Source organism: Mus caroli, chromosome 18 (genome assembly GCF_900094665.2).
Source record: "Mus caroli chromosome 18, CAROLI_EIJ_v1.1, whole genome shotgun sequence".
NCBI lineage: Eukaryota > Metazoa > Chordata > Mammalia > Rodentia > Muridae > Mus > Mus caroli.
The window spans coordinates 32,060,994-32,081,880 of record NC_034587.1 but is presented as its reverse complement, the minus strand read 5'-3'; the positions used below and the strand labels follow the sequence as shown (position 1 = coordinate 32,081,880).

At 44.0% G+C, this 20,887-nt stretch overlaps 1 protein-coding gene across 1 annotated transcript in view; it reads right to left on the bottom strand.

The window, feature by feature from the left end:
* Positions 1 to 20,887, bottom strand: part of Kdm3b (lysine demethylase 3B) — a 60,982-nt gene that overhangs the window by 13,438 nt on the left and 26,657 nt on the right. Inside the window, exons 7-15 of the mRNA XM_021150261.1 lie at positions 19,942 to 20,541; positions 14,608 to 15,856; positions 13,644 to 13,845; positions 11,663 to 11,877; positions 10,476 to 10,628; positions 5,178 to 5,285; positions 2,871 to 2,998; positions 1,667 to 1,946; positions 625 to 881 (exon numbers count right to left, since the gene is read on the bottom strand). Of these exons, the coding sequence (XP_021005920.1) occupies positions 625 to 881; positions 1,667 to 1,946; positions 2,871 to 2,998; positions 5,178 to 5,285; positions 10,476 to 10,628; positions 11,663 to 11,877; positions 13,644 to 13,845; positions 14,608 to 15,856; positions 19,942 to 20,541 (3,192 nt within the window). The remainder of the gene's footprint in view (positions 1 to 624; positions 882 to 1,666; positions 1,947 to 2,870; positions 2,999 to 5,177; positions 5,286 to 10,475; positions 10,629 to 11,662; positions 11,878 to 13,643; positions 13,846 to 14,607; positions 15,857 to 19,941; positions 20,542 to 20,887) is intronic.

Below are 20,887 nucleotides of genomic sequence, written 5' to 3'. Positions count from 1 at the left end.
AGAGAGAGAGAGAGAGAGAGAGAGAGAGAGAGAGAGAGAGAGAGAGAGCGCACAGGTAGAAGACTGGAAAGACTGGAGCTACCCTGGTTGTTTTAAAGACTTGAATCCAACAGAGCACACTAAATGCACTGCTCAGCTTACAAAAATCTAGAGTTTGCAAGAAAGTCAAATGGATCTGCTGAAGACCAAAAAAAAAGGGATGTTTCAATTCTTACTGACCTTCTTTAAAAAAACAAAACAAAACTGTGTAGGGGGAGGGCGGGAGGGAGGGAGGGGCGTGACATGCCACGTCTGCAGGAATGGGTGCTCTCCTATGGTATCACATGGAGGTAAGACAACAACAATCTCAGGAGTAGGTGACTTCTCCTCTTCCACTGAGGGCCCTGAAGACTGAACTTAGACCATCACACTGAGCCTCAATTTTACTGACTTCAAAAAATGGTACCCAAGGCTCACAACTTAAAATGATCTCAAACATTCCAAGAACCTAATGTTAAAAGAGACTTTGTTAGCTTGACCACGTAACTAGGAGACTCTCACTAGATCTGTGATGGTTTTTTCATAAAAAAAAAAAAAAACCAGAAAAAACCTACCAAAGGCTAGAGTTGTAGAAAGGACACTTACTGCTGAGGATGAAGAGAAAACAGGGGGGAAGGGTATCCCTGTGTCCAGGGGGGTTTGAGGAAGCTTTCCGGGCCCAGAGTGAAGGAGGTCTCGAAGACTAGAACCCTCGGTTTTGCTGTTGGAGGCAGTGGGACCCAGTAACAGACTGTTAAAAAGCTTTGGAGTCAATGGAGAGACTTTTGCAGTAGAGTTGAATGAGTCCAGCCCAAAGGGTGAATGAGACTCCTTATTGAGCACCGACCGCAGGGACCCTGCATCTGTAAGAACATAAAAGCAGAGCATTAGACAGAGGAACACAGCCGACACTGACTGTCAACACAGCTAGGTGGGAAGAGAGAAGACCAACCTTCTGCAGTGCCCTGCCTCCAAACTAGGTAGGGTTAGTGTATGTCCAGGCTGAGAAGCTCTGAACACAGGTTTTAGGGATACAAAGAAAATTCTCTGCCCTTTCTTCTTACCTATGTTTGGATCACAAAATTTCATTTTTCTCATCTACTTTTTAATCTTCTAAGACAGTTTAAGTGGGTCTTCAGATCTCTTGGACTGGAATCATTTGTAATACTTGTAATAAATGGAGATCAGTTCTTATCTCAAGAAATTCTAACTCAATGGTTCTACGTGGGGTTAAAAAGAAAGAATTCCCAGGTGGTTCTCAGGCCCATTTAACATGGCTGCTCCTTTCAAGCCCAGATGAGACCCTCTTCAAACTAAAATTGCTATTCTAAGTCTCACTGCTAACTCTGGCTGCAGAAACAATCCAGGGGGAGGCTCACACAACACTGTCTCAGTTCTGACTAAGGAGGTTCAGGTAAGAATCCAACAACACTCCACTTCCTAAAAATCCAACCAACCAACCAACCAACCAACCAAAAACAACTGGAAAAGAACCCCTCCTGCTGAGCTACCAACCAGAGTAGCAAGCAGCACCTCTCTAAGCCATCAGTTTGAAAAATCCCAGAATTCCTCAGCCCCTTCCCACAGCCCTGGCTCTGGTGCTTCTGTAAGCACACCAAGAGCTGTGGGCACAGGTGCTTCATCTCACCTTTCGTTTCTTCTTTCGCCTTCTGAGTTGCTAAGTCGGCCAACCAATGCAGAGCAGAGGAAGGAGGGGCTGTGTCCGGGCACGGGGGCCTGATGGCTTTTAGTTCACTATTGCTATTTGATGCAGAACCTTCTGCTTTTAGGGGCTCCTCAGGTCTGCTGTCAGTGCCAGCACCTTTGGGAACTTGGTCTGGCTCTGGATTTGTGACCGCTGCAGTTCCGCCTCCGCTTGAGAAGGTAGTTTCGTTTCCAGAAGAGGCACTAGGGGTTACACTGGGAAGCTGAAGCATGGAGGGAGGATTAGGGCGTCAGTGAAGAGGGCTGCAGAGGGCAAGCTTAGGCAGAGAGCACTGACCAGGAGGACTACAACGGCTGCTCACACTGCACAGGTCTGGAAAGAATAACCTGGTGTTGTCTCAATGTCATTTCATGCATTCTGTAATCCAGACATTTATAAAGTCTACAATGTGTCAGTCATTTATTCAAGGTTCTGTAGAAAACCAAGCGAATAAGACTTAGAATTGATAATTTTAAAATGTCTTAGAGTGCTTCTACAACAGGAAACTAGTGATCAAAGCTAACCCCATGGGGCTGGAGAGACAACTCTGGTAGGAGCACCGCTGCTCTTCCAGAAATCTTGAGTTCAATTTCCAGCAACCACAACCATCTATAATGGGACACCAGCACCGATGCTGCTGAGGACTCACCTCCAGACCTCTCAGCATCCACACCTGGGTTTCTAGGAATCCACTCCATATTAGTGGTTCAAGGAGAGTTTCAAATGTAAGCTGTGGACTCTAATTGTTGCTTTGCTTTTGCTTTTGAGATATGATCTTGATATGCCCAGGGAGGCCTCAAAACTAACAATTCTTTCACCTCAGAATCCTGACTATTTCAGATTGAATTTTTCCTTTCAAGTTGAAAGCATGAATTTTCTGTTTAGTTGGTCCTAAGGTAACAGGTCCCTACGGTATTTTCACACACACTTAATGTGGTTGGGGTTCCCCACCATCCCTGTGCTTTCAACCCTTCTACCCCAGTGCTGCCCCTTCCAGGACTAATTTTTAAATAAAATAAAAATGTAAAAAGAACCCAAAGTATATAGAGGAGGAAGAGGGACGGAGGGAGGAAGAAAGACAGAAAGACAGACAGAAGGGAGGGAAGGAGACAAATAGCCTCACTTACATGTGGCCCACACATCTTACCTGTGATATCCCATTGGTGACAGCAGGTCTCAAAACAGATTTGCTTTGCCGACTTATACAAGGGCAGTTAGCTTTAATCCCCCACTTTCCCCGGGCAGCGTGTACCATGTCTCCAATATTGTAAAGCGCTAAGGAGAAGGACAGACAGTAAGTACCACTGGAAGACCTGCTCGGTTTTGAGACTAGGACCTGAAGGCCCCGGCTGCCTTTGAGGTCCTGAGGAGGACGTGGTGCAGAGAGCTGGGATTATGACCCAAACATACCCAGTCATTCCCTCTGTCAGGCTAGTACCATCTTCATGGATTCAAGGGTTTGGTTATGCTGAGCTGGTATCCCCCATCCCCAGGAAGCTGAGAACCAAACCCAGGACCTTGCAGTGAGCTAAATTCCCAACCCCTTAGCTAGATATTGTTACTGTTTGCCTGAGCTAGAATTTACTATGGGAGCCTAGGATAGCCTCCAACCCACTGCAGCCTCCTGCCTACCTCAGTTTCCCGAGGACTAGCACAACAGTTCTGAAGCACCATGGCAGTTCTCGTTGGTTGGTTGGTTTTTTTTTTTTTTTTTTTTAAATCATACATTTTTAAAATTATTATTGAGACAGGGTTTCTCTGTGTAACCCTGGCTGTCCAGAACTCAGTCTACTGATCAGGCTGTCTTTGAATTCAGAGATCCTCCTGCCTCTGCCTCTGCCTCTGTACTGGGATTGAAAGTGTGTGCTACCAAGCCTGGCAAAACCTATTTAGTTTGCCTCTTTGATTTTATTTTACTTGAATGCCCACACACACGCATGCATGCACGACAGCCCTTGAGAACGAGAGTTACAGGTGGTGTGAGTTGTCCTATGTGAGTGATGGGAACTGAACCCAGGTCTTCTGAGAGCAGCAAGTGCTCTTGCTGCATGTTAAAAACCTAAAACCAGAAGTCTTTCCTAACATCAAGAGTGACGGCTTGATTGAACTTAGAGTAACTGTGGTAACACAGCTCTGGGTATCTGAGGCATATTTCTAGAAAGGTTTAAATGAAGACCCATTCTCAGAGGCCCCAACTGATTAAAACAGAAGAGCAACAACACCAACATTCCATTTCTGAATCCTGTCTTTGAATACAACCCTGAAGTGACTTTTCCTGAATATTTTGTCACAGCAATGAAGAAGTAGCAATTGATCTACTGACTGCTTTCTTTCACTCTGACCCAGCTAATCACTCACCTCTCCCAAGTTCAAGGCCGATTTAAACTATGTAAAATCACTTCCTGTAGGCTGGGGATGCGATCTCAGTTGGCAGAGTACTTGTCTAGCTTACATGAAGCCCTGGGGCCATCCTAGCATGTAGACAACAGAGTGGTGGTGGGATACTCCTATAATCCCAGTACTTGGGAGTTGGAGGATCCTAAACTCAACCTTAGTTAGACAGTGAGTTCTAGGTCACTCTGAGCGTTTGAGGCTAAAACAAGGCCTGGAGAAGTGAATCAGCAGTGGTGAGTGCTTCTTCTGGGCTTCAGGAGCCGACTGCTCTTCCAGAGGTCCCGAGTTCAATTCCCAGCAACCACAACCAGGGCTCACGAACCACCTGTAATGGGATCCGATGCCCATTTCTGGTGTCTAAAGACAGCTACAGTGCACTCATGTACATAAAGTACATAAATAAATCTTAAAAAAAGAAAAAAAAGTGCTTCTTCCTCTTCTAGGGAACCCACCCAAGTTCAGTTTCCAGAATTCTTGTCAGTCTGTAACTCCAGCTCCAGGCTATCTTAAGCCCCCTTCTGAACACCAAAGGTATCGGCACACAGATGTACCACACAGACATAAATAATATGAAACAAAAATAAATCTTTAAAAAAATTAAAGAAAAACATGGCACAACAATGGTGCTGAAGAGATGGCCCAGAGGTAAAAGGCACTGCTGCTGTCACACAGTGACAGGGCTCAATCCCCAGACCTACACAGTGGCTCACAACCCTTTGTAAATCTAGCTCCCGGGGTCTGGTGCCCTACCCCACATAGTAAGTAAACAAACAGAACAGGCAGTCAAGTGGTGTTCTGTGAGTTGAGGCCTGCCTGGTTTTACATTTTGAGTTTCAGGCCAGCCAGGGTTACAAAGTGAGACCCTGTCTCAAACACGTGTGTACACCCCCAGCCCCACCAAACATACACACACATACACCCACACACAAAGTAACCCAATACACTCAGGCCAGGGATGTAGCTCTGTGGTAGAAGTGCTGACCTAGCATGTGAAAGGCCGAGAGTTTAGTACTCAGCACTGCACCCTTCCCACCCACTCTGCGGACAGGAAGGGACTTACCTGTGCCAGGGATGATCTGGGTGGGCATGAGGTTTTCTGGTTCGTGGGACTGCCCCTTCGCACACTTTAGCCAGGAGAAAACTTCCTCATCGCCCATTTCTTCTGTCTCTGAAACAGAAATTAATTTCTGATTTTATGGGGTCACAGATGGATCTCTCTCAGTGAGAAGTTTTAAAACCGCAAATTTTGTCATGGCCAAAGAAAGCAACAGCTTACTTAAAAAACTAAAAATATGAACTGTTCTACTGTGCTATATATTATAAAAAACAAACCAACAATCTAAAGTAGATACTTCATGTTTCTTCAAATCAATAATGACCAAGAGCAATCCTATCCCCTCTACAAACTTGAACTCTTTACAATTAATATCCGTCTTTTGATCTTGGCCAGCACTGTTGTTGTGTTGTGTTGGATGGCTTCTCATGTGTCTCAGCTGGTCTCTGACTTGCTAAGCAGTGCAAGACAGCTCTTAACTCTGGATCCTCCTGAGTGTTAGGATTACAGGTGTTGCTGCCAGATCTAAAGTGTGTCTGGGATGAATGTTGTGTGTGTGGGTACCGGCCATGGTCTGAGAGGACATCAGGCCCCTTGGATCTAAGGTTAAAGGTGGCTGTGAGCAGCCTGCTATGGATGCTGGGATCTAAGGTTAAAGGTGGCTGTGAGCAGCCTCCTATGGATGCTGGGATCTAAGGTTAAAGGTGGCTGTGAGCAGCCTGCTACGGATGCTGGGAAGGAAACTCGTTTGCAGAAGCAGAGAATGCTCTTAGTCATCACTCTAGCCCCAGTAGCTTTGGTGTTTTAGGAATTGCCCTAGGGTTAGCAGTACTAACTTTAACTTACCATAGTCTATCTTCAACTAGTAGACTACCACTTCATATTGGGTGTGTCACTTAGACGACAAGCGTCATCATCCACGACTTATAAGCATTTTCTCTTTTGTCATTTTGAGTCGTTGGTCATACCTCAACTCTGCTTTTGTCTCTTCCCCATTATTCTTTGTTGACTGAATGCAGAGGTTTGTCACTATGAGGAGACTGTTTTGTTTTTAATGTTTTGTTTTAAGATTTATTTTATTTATGAGTACACTGTAGCTGTTTCCAGACACACCTTAAGAGGGTGTCAGATCCCTTTACAGATGGTCGTGAGCCACCATGTGGTTGCTGGGAATTGAACTCAGGACATTTGGAAGAGCAGTCAAGTGCTCTTATCCACTGAGCTATCTCTCCAGCCTGTTTTTTGTTTTTAAATCCCTTGAACACTATTAAACTTGTTAATACTGTTAACAAGTCAGCAATCAGTTTGAGTCTTTTTTAAAAAAAAAATGGTTATTTTATTTATTTACATTTCATGTTATTCGCCTTCCCTGTTTCTCCTCGGCAAATCCCCATCACACCCCCCCCCCACCTTTGAGTCTTCTAAAGTTTACTTTACAATTCTCGGTGGCAGATCTAGAGATTTTACTTTACATGTATAGGTTGTTTGTCTGCATGTATGTATGTACATCACCTGTGCCTAGTACTAATGGAGGATGGAAGAGGGAGGGTGTGTCAGACCTTCTGAAACTGGAGACAGACAGTTGTTACAGACAGACATATGGTTACGGACACCCATATGGGTACTGGGAACAAAACCCGGGTCACACACTCTCAGCCCTCAATTAAAGAAGATTTTAACACTAAATCCCACAACTCAGATGTGACTCTTCTAGACTCTAATAAGCATCTCTTTTTGTTGTTTTTATTTTTATGTCTTTAAAATACTATCTTTATTATATAGTCTTGGCTGTCTTGGAACTTGCTATGTATAGCAGGCTGGTCTTTAACTCAAGAATATCCAACCGCATTTGCTTCCTATGTGCTAGGAGACCAAGCATCTCTCTACAATTGTGATTATGACCTCAGGCATGGTGGTGCAAGCCTTGACTCCCTCTCAACATTCAGGAGGCAGAACACACAGATTTCTGTGAGTTCAAGGCCAGCCTGGTCTACAGAGTGAGGTCCAGGACAGCCAGGGCTGACAGAGAAACCCTGTCCTGTGGGAAGGTGGGGGTGGGGCAGAGAAAAAGATTTTTTTAAAAAAAATTATGGATTCTGAAAATTACTTGGTAATTATTCTCTGAGGATCAGTTCTGGGCCTCAGGGAGTTTGATCTGAAACTCCTGTAGATCTGTTACACAGGAAACACAGGACCTCTCCATAGTCTCTGCTGCTGTGTTTGCGCAGGCAGCCCTTTCCTCTACCCAGGTATTTATTCTCCATGATTTTGCTCTGTCTCAGCCCAGTGGGGCTGCCAAGCTGATCTGGCCTGCTCTGTGCTACAGTTAGAAGCTGCTCCTAGGCAGTGCTTGTTCCTTCTCATTCCTCAGGTCATAGTCCCAAGTTTCCTGCTGCAAAACCTGGAAAAACAGAGTTTTAAATACTTACTGTTTCTTTCTGTTTATGGCAGAAAATCAATTCCTATAGAGTCATGGTAGAAAGGCGAATGTTAATTTTATGCCATGCTTAGGTGTCAGTCCTGTGTAAACACTTTAGATATAGTTCATTTAATTACCTACAACAACATTGCTAATAATGTTGTATTTTTGTTTTATAGAAAAAGGAAACTGAGGCTTGGAGTGATTAAGTCACTGGCCCAAGATACCGCAGTGGGTGTGTGATGTGGTTGCAGGTTTTCAAGTTCTAGTTGCTTAAGCTAATAATATCTACACCCACCAGGCCAAAAAACAAAACCAACCAACCAACCGACCAACCAACAAATAAATAAATAAATAAATAAATAAAAAAAACCTACGGGCCTGCTGCCATCACCACAACACCAGATCAGGTGTGGTGACAGAAACCCACAATCTCCACCTTCAGAATACTCGGGGGAGGGACACACACACAGAGAGAAAGGAAGATGGTGAGTTTGACATTAGCACTGCCTATGAAGGAGACCATTTTAACAAAAACTAAAACCACTACCAAACAACACAGATACCCAACTGTTATACTGGATCTCTGAAGAAGGAAAGATGAGGACATCAAGGGGCAAAGGATTCCTAACCTCAGCTAGAACCACTGGGAGCAAATAATTGAATATGTATCTGTAAACAAAGCAAAACAGATGGGCAGTAAGACTTAAAAACATGCAACATCACTAGTCATGTAGCAAAACAGCCCAACCTACAGGATGTAGCTGGGACTATAAAACTGTAAGGTACTTTGGAGCATACTGGAAGCTCCTCAAAAGACCTTTATTTAGCCAGGGATGGCGAGCAACACCACGGATCCCAGCACTTGAGAGGTTGAAGCAGGAGGATTAGGATCAAGGTCATCCTCTGTTATGCAGAGTTTGAGGCCAGCCCTGCTTACATGGAACTGTCTCAAAACAAAAAGGTAACGTTGCCTCAGGCCTCAGCCCCATTAACAGGACATCAGTCCATAGACAGTCAAATAGAGAATTACTGTATGCCCACGGGTGTTTTTCTTTGTTTTGAGATGAGGTCTCCTGTCATCCAGACTGGCAAACTCACTACACAGTTGAGGTTAGTGCTAATCTCTGTATCCTCCTCCCCCTACCTTCCAAATGCTGGGATTACAGATGTTTATCTACTACACCTGGCTTGACCCAGAAATTGTACTCCTAGGTATATAACCAAGAGACTAAGCATACATCCACACAAAAACTGGCACACAGTGGCAGTATCCATATAGGCAAAATGAATATAACCCAGATGTACATATAATAAACATACAATAGAGCATCGCTAGACAATAGACAATAGAAAGAAATCAACTGATATGTACTTTTATAGACAAACCTCAGTTATGAAGCCAGTCAAAAAAAACACCAAATGTTACAACTCCATCTATATGACATGAAATAGAATATGTAAATCTATAGAGACAGAAATTAATTAGGGAGGCAAAATGTCAGGGCAAGGAAACAACGGTAAACAACAGCTTGGACAAGATTTGCTAGGGTGGCCACACAATTTTATAGGTTAAACTACTGCTTTATCCATGTTTAAAAGGTTTGTTTGAAAACAACAATGACAGTGAGCTGACAGGGTTGTGAGGAGGCTCAATGGTTATGAGCACACACTGCTTTGCACAAGACCTTTTCAGCTCCCAGTACCCACACCAGGCAGCTAAGAACAGCTGGAACTTCAGCTCCAGGAATCTAAAGTCTTACCCTTTTAATTTTACTTTTTATTTGTTTGCTTTTTTGAGACAAAGTCTCTATATCACTGTGGCTGTCCTAGAACTTGTTATATAGATCAGGCTGTCCTCGAACTCACAAAGACCCTTCTGCCTCTAGCCTTAAGTGCTAGGATTAAAGGTGTGTGCCATCATACCCAGGCAGACTTTCTTTTGTGGCTTCTGAAAGCACTGTACTCATTCCTCTTAGGGTTTCTCTGTATAGCTCTGGCTGTCCTAGAAACTCACTATGTATACCACCAGGCTAGCCTTAAACTCACAGAGATCCACTTGCCTGTGTCTCTGAGTGTATAGATTAAAGGCATGCCTCACTTACTAAATCTTTTTTTGAAAAGGAAAAAGTGGGGGCTAGAGAGGTGGCTCAGTGGTTAAGAGTACTGACTGTTCTTCCAGAAGTCCTGAGTTCAATCCCCAGCAACCACATGGGGTCTTACAACCATCTACAATGGGATCTGATGACCTCTTCTGGCATGCAGGTGTACGCAGGTGTACACAGTAGAGCACATTATATATATATATATATATATATATATATATATATATATATATATATATATATATAAAATAAAATCTTTTAAAAAAAAAAAGGGAAAAGGTAGGCTGAAGATTTAGCTCAGTAGTAGAATACTTGCCTAGTAGAATCCTCCTTGGTTTTAGGCTTTTTAGGCTTTTTAGGCAATCTTAAGACATTACAACAGGGGCTGGAAAGATGGCTCAGCAGTCAAGAAGATACTGCTCTTGCAAAGGACCCCAGTTTGGTTCCCAGTACCCATATCAATCTGCTCAGAACCATCTGTAACTCCAGCTCCAAGGGAAGCCAAACCTTCTTCTAGCCTCTGTAAAAACCTGTGTTCACCTGTGCACATACACCCGCAGACAGACATAGTCACATAATTAAAACTAATCTTTTTTAAAAAGATGTTATATGTCTAAAAAAAAAGATTTATGGCAAAGGCAAATGAAGCGGAGCAGCTTTCAGAGGGACATAAGCGCCCCCCCCCCCATCCATTCCCCCACCCCGATCCAACTGCCAATGCTTAGAATAGATGCCTACCAGTCATGTTTACAATGACCTGAGACAGACAAGACTACTTACCACTCCTTGGACGGCTTTTCCTGAGCCGGTAACAGTCAAGGCAGACCCCAAATCCACATTTCCGACAGACCCAGTGGATGTTGAAGAGGGTTGTCTCACACACATCACACATCTCCCGAACTCCACGCACTGCTCGCTTCCACGCCACTTTCTCTGGTGAGAGAAGAACACTTGTGCAGTGCTGACTGCGACTGACAGCACTAGACCATTTTACTCATGGCATTCTGTCCATAGATAAACATTTAAAAGTAAACAAGTCTTTCTACAATTGCAAGAGAAACAAATGTATGGAAGGCAGAGTGTCGTTGTGGAGTTGTAACAACAGTGGGTGATAAGAAGATTCTTAGGGGGCTGGAGAGATGGCTCAGTGGGTAAGAGCACCCGACTGCTCTTCCGAAGGTCCAGAGTTCAAATCCCAGCAACCACATGGTGGCTCACAACCATCCGTAACGAGATCTGGCGCCCTCTTCTGGAGTGTCTGAAGACAGCTACAGNGTNCTTACANATAAAAAAAAAAAAAAACTTTAAAAAAAAAAAAAAAAAAAGAAGATTCTTAGTGCCGATTAATCCCTAGGAAGTTAATGTTACATGTTATCAAGTGAGAAAAAAATAACACTTTAGTTGGGTTGTAATTCCTATATTTAAAGGTGGAGGCAGGGAAAGGTCAGTCTTAGATCTATAACAAGTCTGAGACCGCATCTCAAAAATAACAGACAGTATAAAATCTTTACAGAGAACTTGACAAAAGAAAAGTTTTCTTTTGAAATGTAAAGTATAAATTCACAGTATAGTTTCCATTGGTATGGAAAAAGTATGATGTATATCTGTATTGTCTCTTTGTAATAATGAGGATTCTAGGTGAGAAATTAAGCACTGAATAGTACCATGTTTCGCAACAAACCATAGAACACTGGTACTGATGCAAACTCAGAACAGCTCAACCCCACGCGGCAGATGTGTGACAGACACAACGGCACAGTGAAGAGGAGGTTCTGTTTACTAACTGTCAGAGATGGAAAGAATGGCACGTGCTGGGAACAGTTCATCTGAATAGGTTGCTACAAAGACAAGTCTTATCAGTCCTAATTCATTCATAGCAGATGCCTTCTCCTCCCAATCCTTCTTTAAGTAAAAAGAAATTAGGGTGGCAAGAGGGGAACAGCGGGGAACAGTGAAAGGCGTCTTACGGTGTGGTTCCACCATCATCATGGCCTCCTTCTCAGACATTACAAGCTGGCAGAACTGGTCCCCAACATTGGCCAAGATGTATTTTGAGGTTTCTAGGTCTATTCCTTCTGCTAGGGAGGAAGAGGGGATCCACAGGTTCATGGCATCCGGGTCACTCTGCTGGGGGCTCAGAAATCCCTCCACACGGAGCACCCCCTTTCGAGTGAAGACCAACCTAAGGCAGAAAGGACACAAGTCAAACCCAACCGTCCCTTGGGGTCTGAGGGAAATGGTTAAAGGCCACACTTCCTACCTATCACCCATACCCCTACCAAAATCTGGGGCCGATCAACTCCCTCAGATACTATAGCTGAACTATGCATGTGTACATATTCTTTAAGTCATCAGCAGGTTACTTATAGCAGTGAATACAGTGCAAATACAGTATTTATTTCCTGTAATACTTAGACAGCCGTGACACTATGCCGACTAAGGACGTGGGAGGAAAAGGTGAAGGATGGACAAGGCACTGGATAATGGATGGCTCAGCGGGTCAAAGGGCTTCCTACTACACTTGATGATCTGAGTGAGTTTCATTCCCGTGAACTACTCTAAGTTATTCTGTCTGCCAAATGCTGTGTGTGCATGTGCACAGGCACGTACACTCCAGAGGCCAGGAAAGACAGCATCAGATCCCCTGGGGACTATGTTTATAGATGGTTGTGAGCTCTCATACATACATACATACATACATACATACATACATACATACATACGAAGGAAAAAGAAAGAACAGTAATGAGAAAAACATCCTGAGAATCCACCTCAAAACCAACCAGCAACAAATAAAATATAGACCCTTCATGAATTCTCTGACCTCATCCTAGTCTATCAACTCTGGTTCTACCAACAATAGTACATCCTCAGGAATGAACTTGCTTTAACTGATCTCTCAGGGCAGGCATAGCGGCACATGTGTTTAACTCCAGTACTTGGGAGGCAGAGGTAGGTGTGAGTTCAGAGCCAGCCAGGGCTACACAGTAAGACCCTCTCTCAACCCACCAACCAAGAGAGTCAGCAGACTCCCTGGCGTTGGAGTTAGAGGGCTGTGAGGCCCCTGACAGGAGTGTCAGGAACCAAGCAAGAGTTCTCTAAAAGACCCAGAGCCACTGCTCTAGCCCCTTGACATCCACTAAAAAACAAAACAACAACAACAACAAAACCTCCTTCCTCTTCAAATCATGAGAACTAAAATTTGTTTCCTTTGCTTCTGAATCCATAAGAAGGGTGAGGGGTGTGTGTGTATGTGTGTGTGTGTGTGTATCAGGGGAGGGTGGCTGACATAATTAGTGGCCCAATAAATATTTGCCAAATAAAGAAATTCAGATCAAACCAATAAAAAATTTAGGTTTCTTTACTTGATCTTAGTTGAAAAAGCTGAGTGGTAACTTGAGTTCTTTATTCAACAAGTAAAGACTCTTAATCAAGTATGGTGGCAGACACTTTGTAATCCCAGCACTTTGAAGGTTAAGGGCAGGATTGTTTGAGTCCACTAGTTCAAGGCCACACTGGCAACACAAATAAGACACTTCCCCTAAAGCAAACCAACTGAAAGACAAAGGAAGGACAAAAGCAGCATTGTACCACATCCCAAATTCAGCTTACTCTAGCACTGAGGGAAGGGAGGTGGTCAGGGGAAGCCACAAAGAATCTGAGTCTTGCTTATACAACTTCCAGTGGAATCAGACTTGAGAATAACTCAAGGACAGCACAGGGCTACAACTAAAATAGTTCAACTTACAATCTCTAAGGACAAAGCCACATGCCACTTCACAATCCAACTGAGAGACTGACTACTCTGACAGAGCCTCAACACAGACTCTAAGAGCAAAGGTTAGGGAAGGTAAGAAAGATGGCAAGACACATCTGTGGGTCCAGAGAGAGCTGCAGTCATTTAAAACCAATGAAAACTGGGAAGTGAGTTAGATAAAAGCCCAGTACCTCCGGAAGTGAAAGAAGCGGCAGGCTACAGTAGAATCATCTTGCTCCTGCTCCTTAAACTTGCGGTACCTCTCCAGGCGGCACTCCCGGCACTTGTGCAGGTGAGGCGCCACGTTGATGCAGGAGCCGTCCTGTAGGAAAGGCTCTCCAGACTGCTTCAGCTTCCTTACTTTACTCACGTCCTTCAGCACCGACTGGCCAACTGTCGTGAGGAAGGAGGAGAGAGGGCCTTCACAAGAGGTATGCATAAACAGGGTTCAATAGCACAAGACACACACCCTGACGTGAGCTATTTCTCTCCATGCTCCTTGAGGATGTACCCAGAAAAGAGCGCATAAAGGAAAAAGGCTTCGGTTGGGAACTACGAGCCATGGAGAACTCTATCTGAGTAACCCAGCTAAGTGAGAACTCTAGGGGTAGGGATGAAACCCCCTCAGGGAGGAAGAAGGCAGTCACCACCTGGCTGTGGCTCTTCAGGACCCCAAAGCCTCTTGGACTTTATCCTAAAGTCTACCAGAGCCTGAAGGAAAGCGCTGCTTTTATCACTAGACTCTGAGCTATCATAGCTACTGAGCTCTGGCACGTCTTAAGGGAAGAACAAATAGAGGTTGTGGATCTCTTTGCTTCATCAAATTTACCAAAGGTTGCTATGGGAACAGTGATTATTTCTTCCTAACTCCCTGAAGTAAATTTAAAGATGGTCTAAGAGAAGTAGAAACAAATGGGATACACAAAAAAACTTAGTTCCCGATGTTAAAAAAAAATTAATAAGATCAAAAACGTTCTTTGTGGCCAGATAACTCTTATAGTGACAACACAGAAACAACATTGCCTAGAACAGGGTTTGATGGGGGACAATGTCAAGCCCCGTTGGCTTTGTAATTCTATGAGATTAAGAATTTTCCATCAAAGCATTTGATGTTTGTGCTAGAGCAAAGACCATGTATGGTCCCAGCTGGATCACCTTTCAGGGGAGCAGTCCGGGGCCGGCCCTTTGGGGCCTGCTTCCCTTTGCCCTTGCCCAGTAGCAGCTCAGCACTACGCTCCCCGTTGGGGCCTAGCTTCCCCATCAGGTGCTCTGGAATCCCCTTCAGGCCACTCTTGGCCTGCAGCTGCTCCTCTGAGTCGCTCAGATCTGACAGGTCACTGTTGGTGCTGGAGTCCGAATCCTGTCTGCAAGCCAAGCTTCGCTCATCCAATGAGAACCTTTTTACAGCTTCAAAAGGTGCTTTGTTCTCCTGTGCAAACTCTGCTGGGGCAGACAGAAAGCTGCCTGAGTGCCTGCCAAAGACAGTACTGAAGGTTTTGAGGAGCGGATTGTCCTGCTGGCCAGGCCCCACAGTTGGCCTCTCTTCTGTGGGACTGGAGGAGAGAGTAGGCATCTCAATAGGTTGGGTGAGGCTGTTGGTGGGCGAGCTGGAGCGGCCATTCCCCACGGCAGAGAGACTCGGACTCCCAGTGCTGAGAGCGGAGCCCAGAACACCAGATACCAGCTTGGAGGAGTCAGTTGTAATAAAGAGGGGCTTTTTCTTTGCTAAAGGTGCAGACTCTGCAGAGGAGTGAGACTCAGGCCAGCTGGCTGTTGCCTTTGAGGTGACAGAGGTAGCAGAGGAAGAGCTACCTGATGCCTGAGACACAAAGCTGCTGAAAGGGCTGTGTTCCACTTTCTCCACAAACGCCAGGAAAGGGTTAGAAGGTTCTTCTCGGGACAGTTTAGGGGGCTGTAAAAATAGATTTTCATGATTCTCTGGGGTGCGGGTATTTAGGAGACTCCGTGGGAAGGCTGGAGTAAGGGTGGGCATGGACTCTGCAGGCACTTTTCGGTCCACAGAGCTGCCGGCCTTGGGACCTGGCTGAGTATCTGCTCCGAGAACAGATCTGCCTTTACACAGGCCTGAAGTCAGGCTCTCGAGGCTTTGTGTGAAGGAATCCCTGCTCGAGGAGTCATCGGCCACACTCTCTGAAACCCTGCTCAGGTAGTTAGTGCTGGGTACATTTTGGGACATGCATTGAAAAAACAAGTTCTTGGAGAGATCTGAGTCCTTCTGAGACTCTGATGCAGAGCTGCAGCTGAAAGAGAAGCCCAAAGGCTTGTTATCTGTGGCTAAAACTCCATTGGACTGGCTCCGTCCACTTCCAAAAGTCAATGGTTGTGACAAACTTGAGAGAGACACTCCAAATCCAGAAGAGGCCAGACTAGAATTTCTTGAATTCTGGAAGGAAGATTTTAGCTTCAGTTAGTGATGACCCGACCCACTGACCTTCCTGTATCATAGCCATCACAGTTCTATAAGTCAATCAACTTTTCTCTCCTATATTTCATGACCCTGCTCTTATACCTGGATTTCACCAGCACTGGTATCGAGAAAACTAGCCACAGACCACAAGTCATCTTTGTTTTAGAAAGATGAGCCAGAGATAGCAGGGTGTCATCCAAACCGCTACTTCATTGGTTATTATCCAAGTATTCGGAAGGCAGTGTGGAGCTAGGATGTATGAGTCTCTGTGTCTGCAGTAGTTGGAAAGAGCCTCCATTAAGGAATAAGGTTCTTACTTTGTTATGTAACTTGAGACCCCAGACCTTTGTAACATTCGTCCACTTCCTCAGGCCTACAGAAAGGCATTGCTTTTCCGTGTCTTTTGAGACGAGGTCTCATGTATCCCAGGCTGGTTTCAAACTTCCTATGTAGTTCAGAATGACCTTGAACTTCAAATGTTCCTGCCTCTACTTCCCAAATGCTGAGGTTATAGGACAGGTCCATGTCAACATGCCTACTTTATGAGGTAATGTGTATTTGAGGCAAAGCACTCTACCAACAAGCTACACACTTTTATTTAGTTAAGCTGCTGTAAATAGCCCATGGTACAAAGTTACTTCACTTTCTTACAACTCCCTGTACATTAAAGAAAAGAATTGCCAGGGGGCAGTGGTGGCTCAAGCCTTTAATCCCAGCACTTGGGAGGCAGAGTCAGGTGGATTTCTGAGTTCAAGGCCAGCCTGGTCTACAGAGTGAGTTCCAGGACAGCCAGGGCTACACAGAGAAACCTTGTCTGGAAAAAACAAAAACCAAAACAAAAAAATTGAATTTCATAAAGTAGATCTTTTTTTAAAATAAATCCCCTAACTAACATTATATTCAAGTGAACTTAATTAGTCAGTTAATTCTGAGACAGAGTCATGGCCCCCTGGCTGACCTTGAACTCACAGAGATCCCCTGTGCCTGCCCTGCCAGTGCTTGGATTTACAGTCTGCACTATGTGCCCTGCTCATGTCAATTTTAAATTGAACAGATGCTTCATCCGTGCTTACTCTTCACCTAACGATAACCCTAGATGACATGAGGCTATTTAGTGAGCTCTGTAACAATCAGGCTCTATTAAGGCTCCCCAGTTGAAACGTGGACATTGAAATATTTGCCAAACAAATTTTTTAGCACAACAAATTGGAATGAAAGAAACATTTATATATTTCTTCCTTTACTTTGAAAAGGCTTAACTTCTGTATGTGAATGACTGCAGGATACTTTCCTGTGCATTAGGCATCTAGACCTAATATATCTGTAAACAAATGTACTCACAGGAACCCTTTTTATTATTTTTTATTGTTGGCTTAATTTAGTAATACTTAGATCCTAGCACCTAGCTTGCAAATCATGCATTATTACGATGAGGATACTATACCTCCAAAATACTAAAGAGAAAAATTATCTCATAGCTGAAATATGGTTTATTCTTTTGGTATGGGGGAACTCTCCGGAGCTAGTAAGAATTCTGGCACGTGAATGTACTAACCACCACAGAACTAAACATTTTAATAGTTACAGTGGTAAATTTTTTTCAGAGTAGCACAGAAGCCTAAAATAGAAATGGACTGTCTCCAGGTGACATCTGCTACCAAGACTACTTTAGACATTTTACAGTTAAAAGGCACAAGTTCGCTTCTTCCCACTAACTACACAGCACCGATACTCCAGCACAGCCCATGCATGACACAGAACAGGCCCACAGCACTGAGGCTCTCCTGTTGTTGTTTTACTAGCAACATCTGGCCCGGGGCTGACATCTGCAGGGCTGTAAGGAACTCTACCTAAGTAGCTTGTTCCCCACTACTAAAGCTAATAGCACACGAGTGATCGTTTGGCTGTTTTTTCATTTTCCCTCAAATAAATAAATTCCAAATTCTTTCTTCATAAGAAAGTGATGAAAACTATTGCAACTCATTTTTTAGGAGAAGTTTCTTGATGGCTATTTCTCTATTTCAGATTAAGCATAGAAAGGGAAACATTTATGGCTGTACTTTGATTCCAGAAACATTAATAAGATGCTTGATCATCCAAAAATCCCTCTAACCCATTTGACTTTTGGGGAAGGTGACGAGGGACTGAACCTATAAGAGCTGTGAACGCATTAGGCAAGTATAATACCAATAAACGATATCCCCAGCCCTCTAACCATGGAAAGAAATACCCATTAAACCCACGTTACTTACATTTCTTCAGCTTTTCTACTCCAAGAATAGAAGTGTTTCCTACCTACATCACTTCTGCAGCACATAAACTGGCTTGTGCTATAAGCCCACTTACCCTCATACTACTTCTGACAGTGTTCCTTCTAAATAACTCATAACTCTGAAGACGTATCTGCACTAGAAAGCCACAGAGCCACCTGGTCACTTTCCTTTACTCTACCTACCTAACAGAGGAACGCCATAAGCAGCATTATATTTATAGGCCTTCTCTTCTGCCTGGACATTCCATCTCCCTCCCTATCCCTGAATACTAAGGATTTAAAAATTGCATTTGCTAGGAAAGGAAAGAAGTCAGATGAAATCGATAAGCAGTAGGTTTTTGTTGAGGTTAGAGACTGAACCCTGGGCTTTATTTATACCTAACAGTCAAGAGCTTCCCACTGGGCTATACCCTCAACCAACTGTCATTTTTATCTGCTATGCCTATACCTGAAATAATTCCATTTTATTTTGTATGTGAGCTCCTCTTGAAAACAGGGATTTTTCTTTTTAGACAGGGTCTTGTGTAGCCCAGGCCAGCCTCAAATTCTTTAAGGAGCTGAGAATAACCTTGAACTTTCTGGCCCTCTTACTGCTCCTCCAGAGTGCTGTTGGCTGTGGGTATACATACACCTCTATGCCTGGTTTTCATATATAATATGCAGTAGTACTTAGCACACAGTAGTTTTTCTGTATATAATTTTTTGTTTCTTTTAATTTTGTAACAAAGTCTTAAGTTCCCAGGCTAAATTGTCATAAACTCCTGGCTCAAAGGAACCCTCTGCTCAATTTCCATATTGGCTGAGAGGACATGAACATGGCACCATTTCCAACTCTCTCTGTTTTAAAAAAAGGTTTATTTACCTTTATATCCATGAGTATGAGTGCTTTGCCTGCATGTGTGTCAGTGTGCCACATGTATAGGCCTGCAGAGGAAGAGATCCCCAGAACCACATTACAGTCAGTTATAAGCCACCATGTGGTTGCTGGGAATTGAACTCAGGACCTCTGGAAGAAGAGCCAGTGCTCTTAACTACTGAGCCATCTCTCTAGCCCTCAGATTTTATAATTTTTTTAAAGGTCAAGGATTTCATATTCTAACATGCGTTACCAGACTGTTTAAAAGAAAAATATGACTTAACACTTTGGTGACCAAACTTGGTCAATTTATTTTTATAGTCTATTTTGGCAAAAAAAAAAAAAAAAAAAAAAAAAAAAAAAAAAAAAAAAAAAAAAAAAAGTATATAGTAAACGAGATACTATTGCCAACTAACTCTATTAAATTTTATAGTACTGCTATTTAAAAGAACAAAATTAGCAAGAAAAAAACTATAGCCATGCCAAGTGACTGGAGGTGGGGCTACCCATGAGGAAGACTTTCAGAGAAGGAAGTGAGAGCGCAACTCTGGCTTGCACAGCCTTTGTTCTGGCGTTCACTAGCCTCAGCACGGTAACTCCATTAACTCTGCCTCCAAGACTCCAGTTAGAGGCTCAGCTACACCATGAACTAAACAGACAGTTGAAAAAGAAGGTCCCACCAGATCTTTTTCACACCTCATTAAATTGAATAGTCTACTGGTTTTTAATTAGCTCAACTGTCAGGCGACTTTTAAGAGCTGATAGTTATTAAAAAATACACGTTTGCCAAACAAGCAGGACTGGCCCAGAGAGAACAAGGTAAGTCTGTATCAGAAATCTTCCTTCCTGGGGCGGGGCGGTTTCAATGCATCAACAATGGAGGAGAGTGGAAGAGTTAACCCAGATCTGCCAGTCTGCCCTGAAGCAACTCACCTCTCCTGAGGCCTGCGACCAGCTGCCTTTCTGTTTTTCCGGCCCAGTCCCTGATGCAAGACCAGTGTCTGAGATCCTCACCGTGGTTGGGGTGGAGCTGGCGGTAGTGACTACAGCTGCTGAAGCCACCATGCCCTGGCTAACTTGTTCCAGCATTTTTCCTGCCTCTTTGTTTTCAGCTCCACCTACCTCTGGGGCCAAAGGTGTCTGACCTGTGGCTGAAGCATACGGAGTGAAAGGGACAGGCGTATCCCCACCTACAGGCTCATCCTGTACCACCAGAGTTCTGCCGTTTTCTTTGGTGTAAGTGGCAAAGCGAATGTTGCGGTTAATCTGGGGAACAAATGTAGACGGTGGCTGCTTGGCTCTCTGCTCCAGCCCTGGCTCTCCACTGGCATTACCTCCTTTCCAGGGCCCTCGGCTTGCCTCACCTCCATCACTCCCATTACTGTCTACTTCACCCCTGTCTCCTTTTAATTTCTTTGTAGCAGGGTCACACCCAGAGTCCGAAGCACTTTTCCTCCTCCGGCCATCTCTCCCCTCTATGCTCTCTCTCTTCTTCTTTCCTTTGGAAGATTTTACTGCTTTTATGGTACCCCCCTACAAAACAAAATTCAAAAAAGGTTTATTGTAAGGGATCTTTCATCCTGTGAAAACCATTAGCCATTAATGCTTTCCCATCCTAGAAGCATATAGAGCAGGCACCGCTCTGATGTTGCTCTAACACACTGGACAGCTCCAGTCTGCTAGTGGCTTCCTTTGTAGATACCCACACTCAAGACCATAGCGACTGGCGCTTCCCTGCCTTGGCAAACCCTTGCACAGAAGGTACACCACTTCACAGGAATTTTTTTTTTTTTGAGAGTTTCAACAATTTGTGGAATTTCTGCTACAAAACAAGTTGTCAGAGCTAGGCTGGGAGTGCATTTGTCCTGTAATTTTTAAA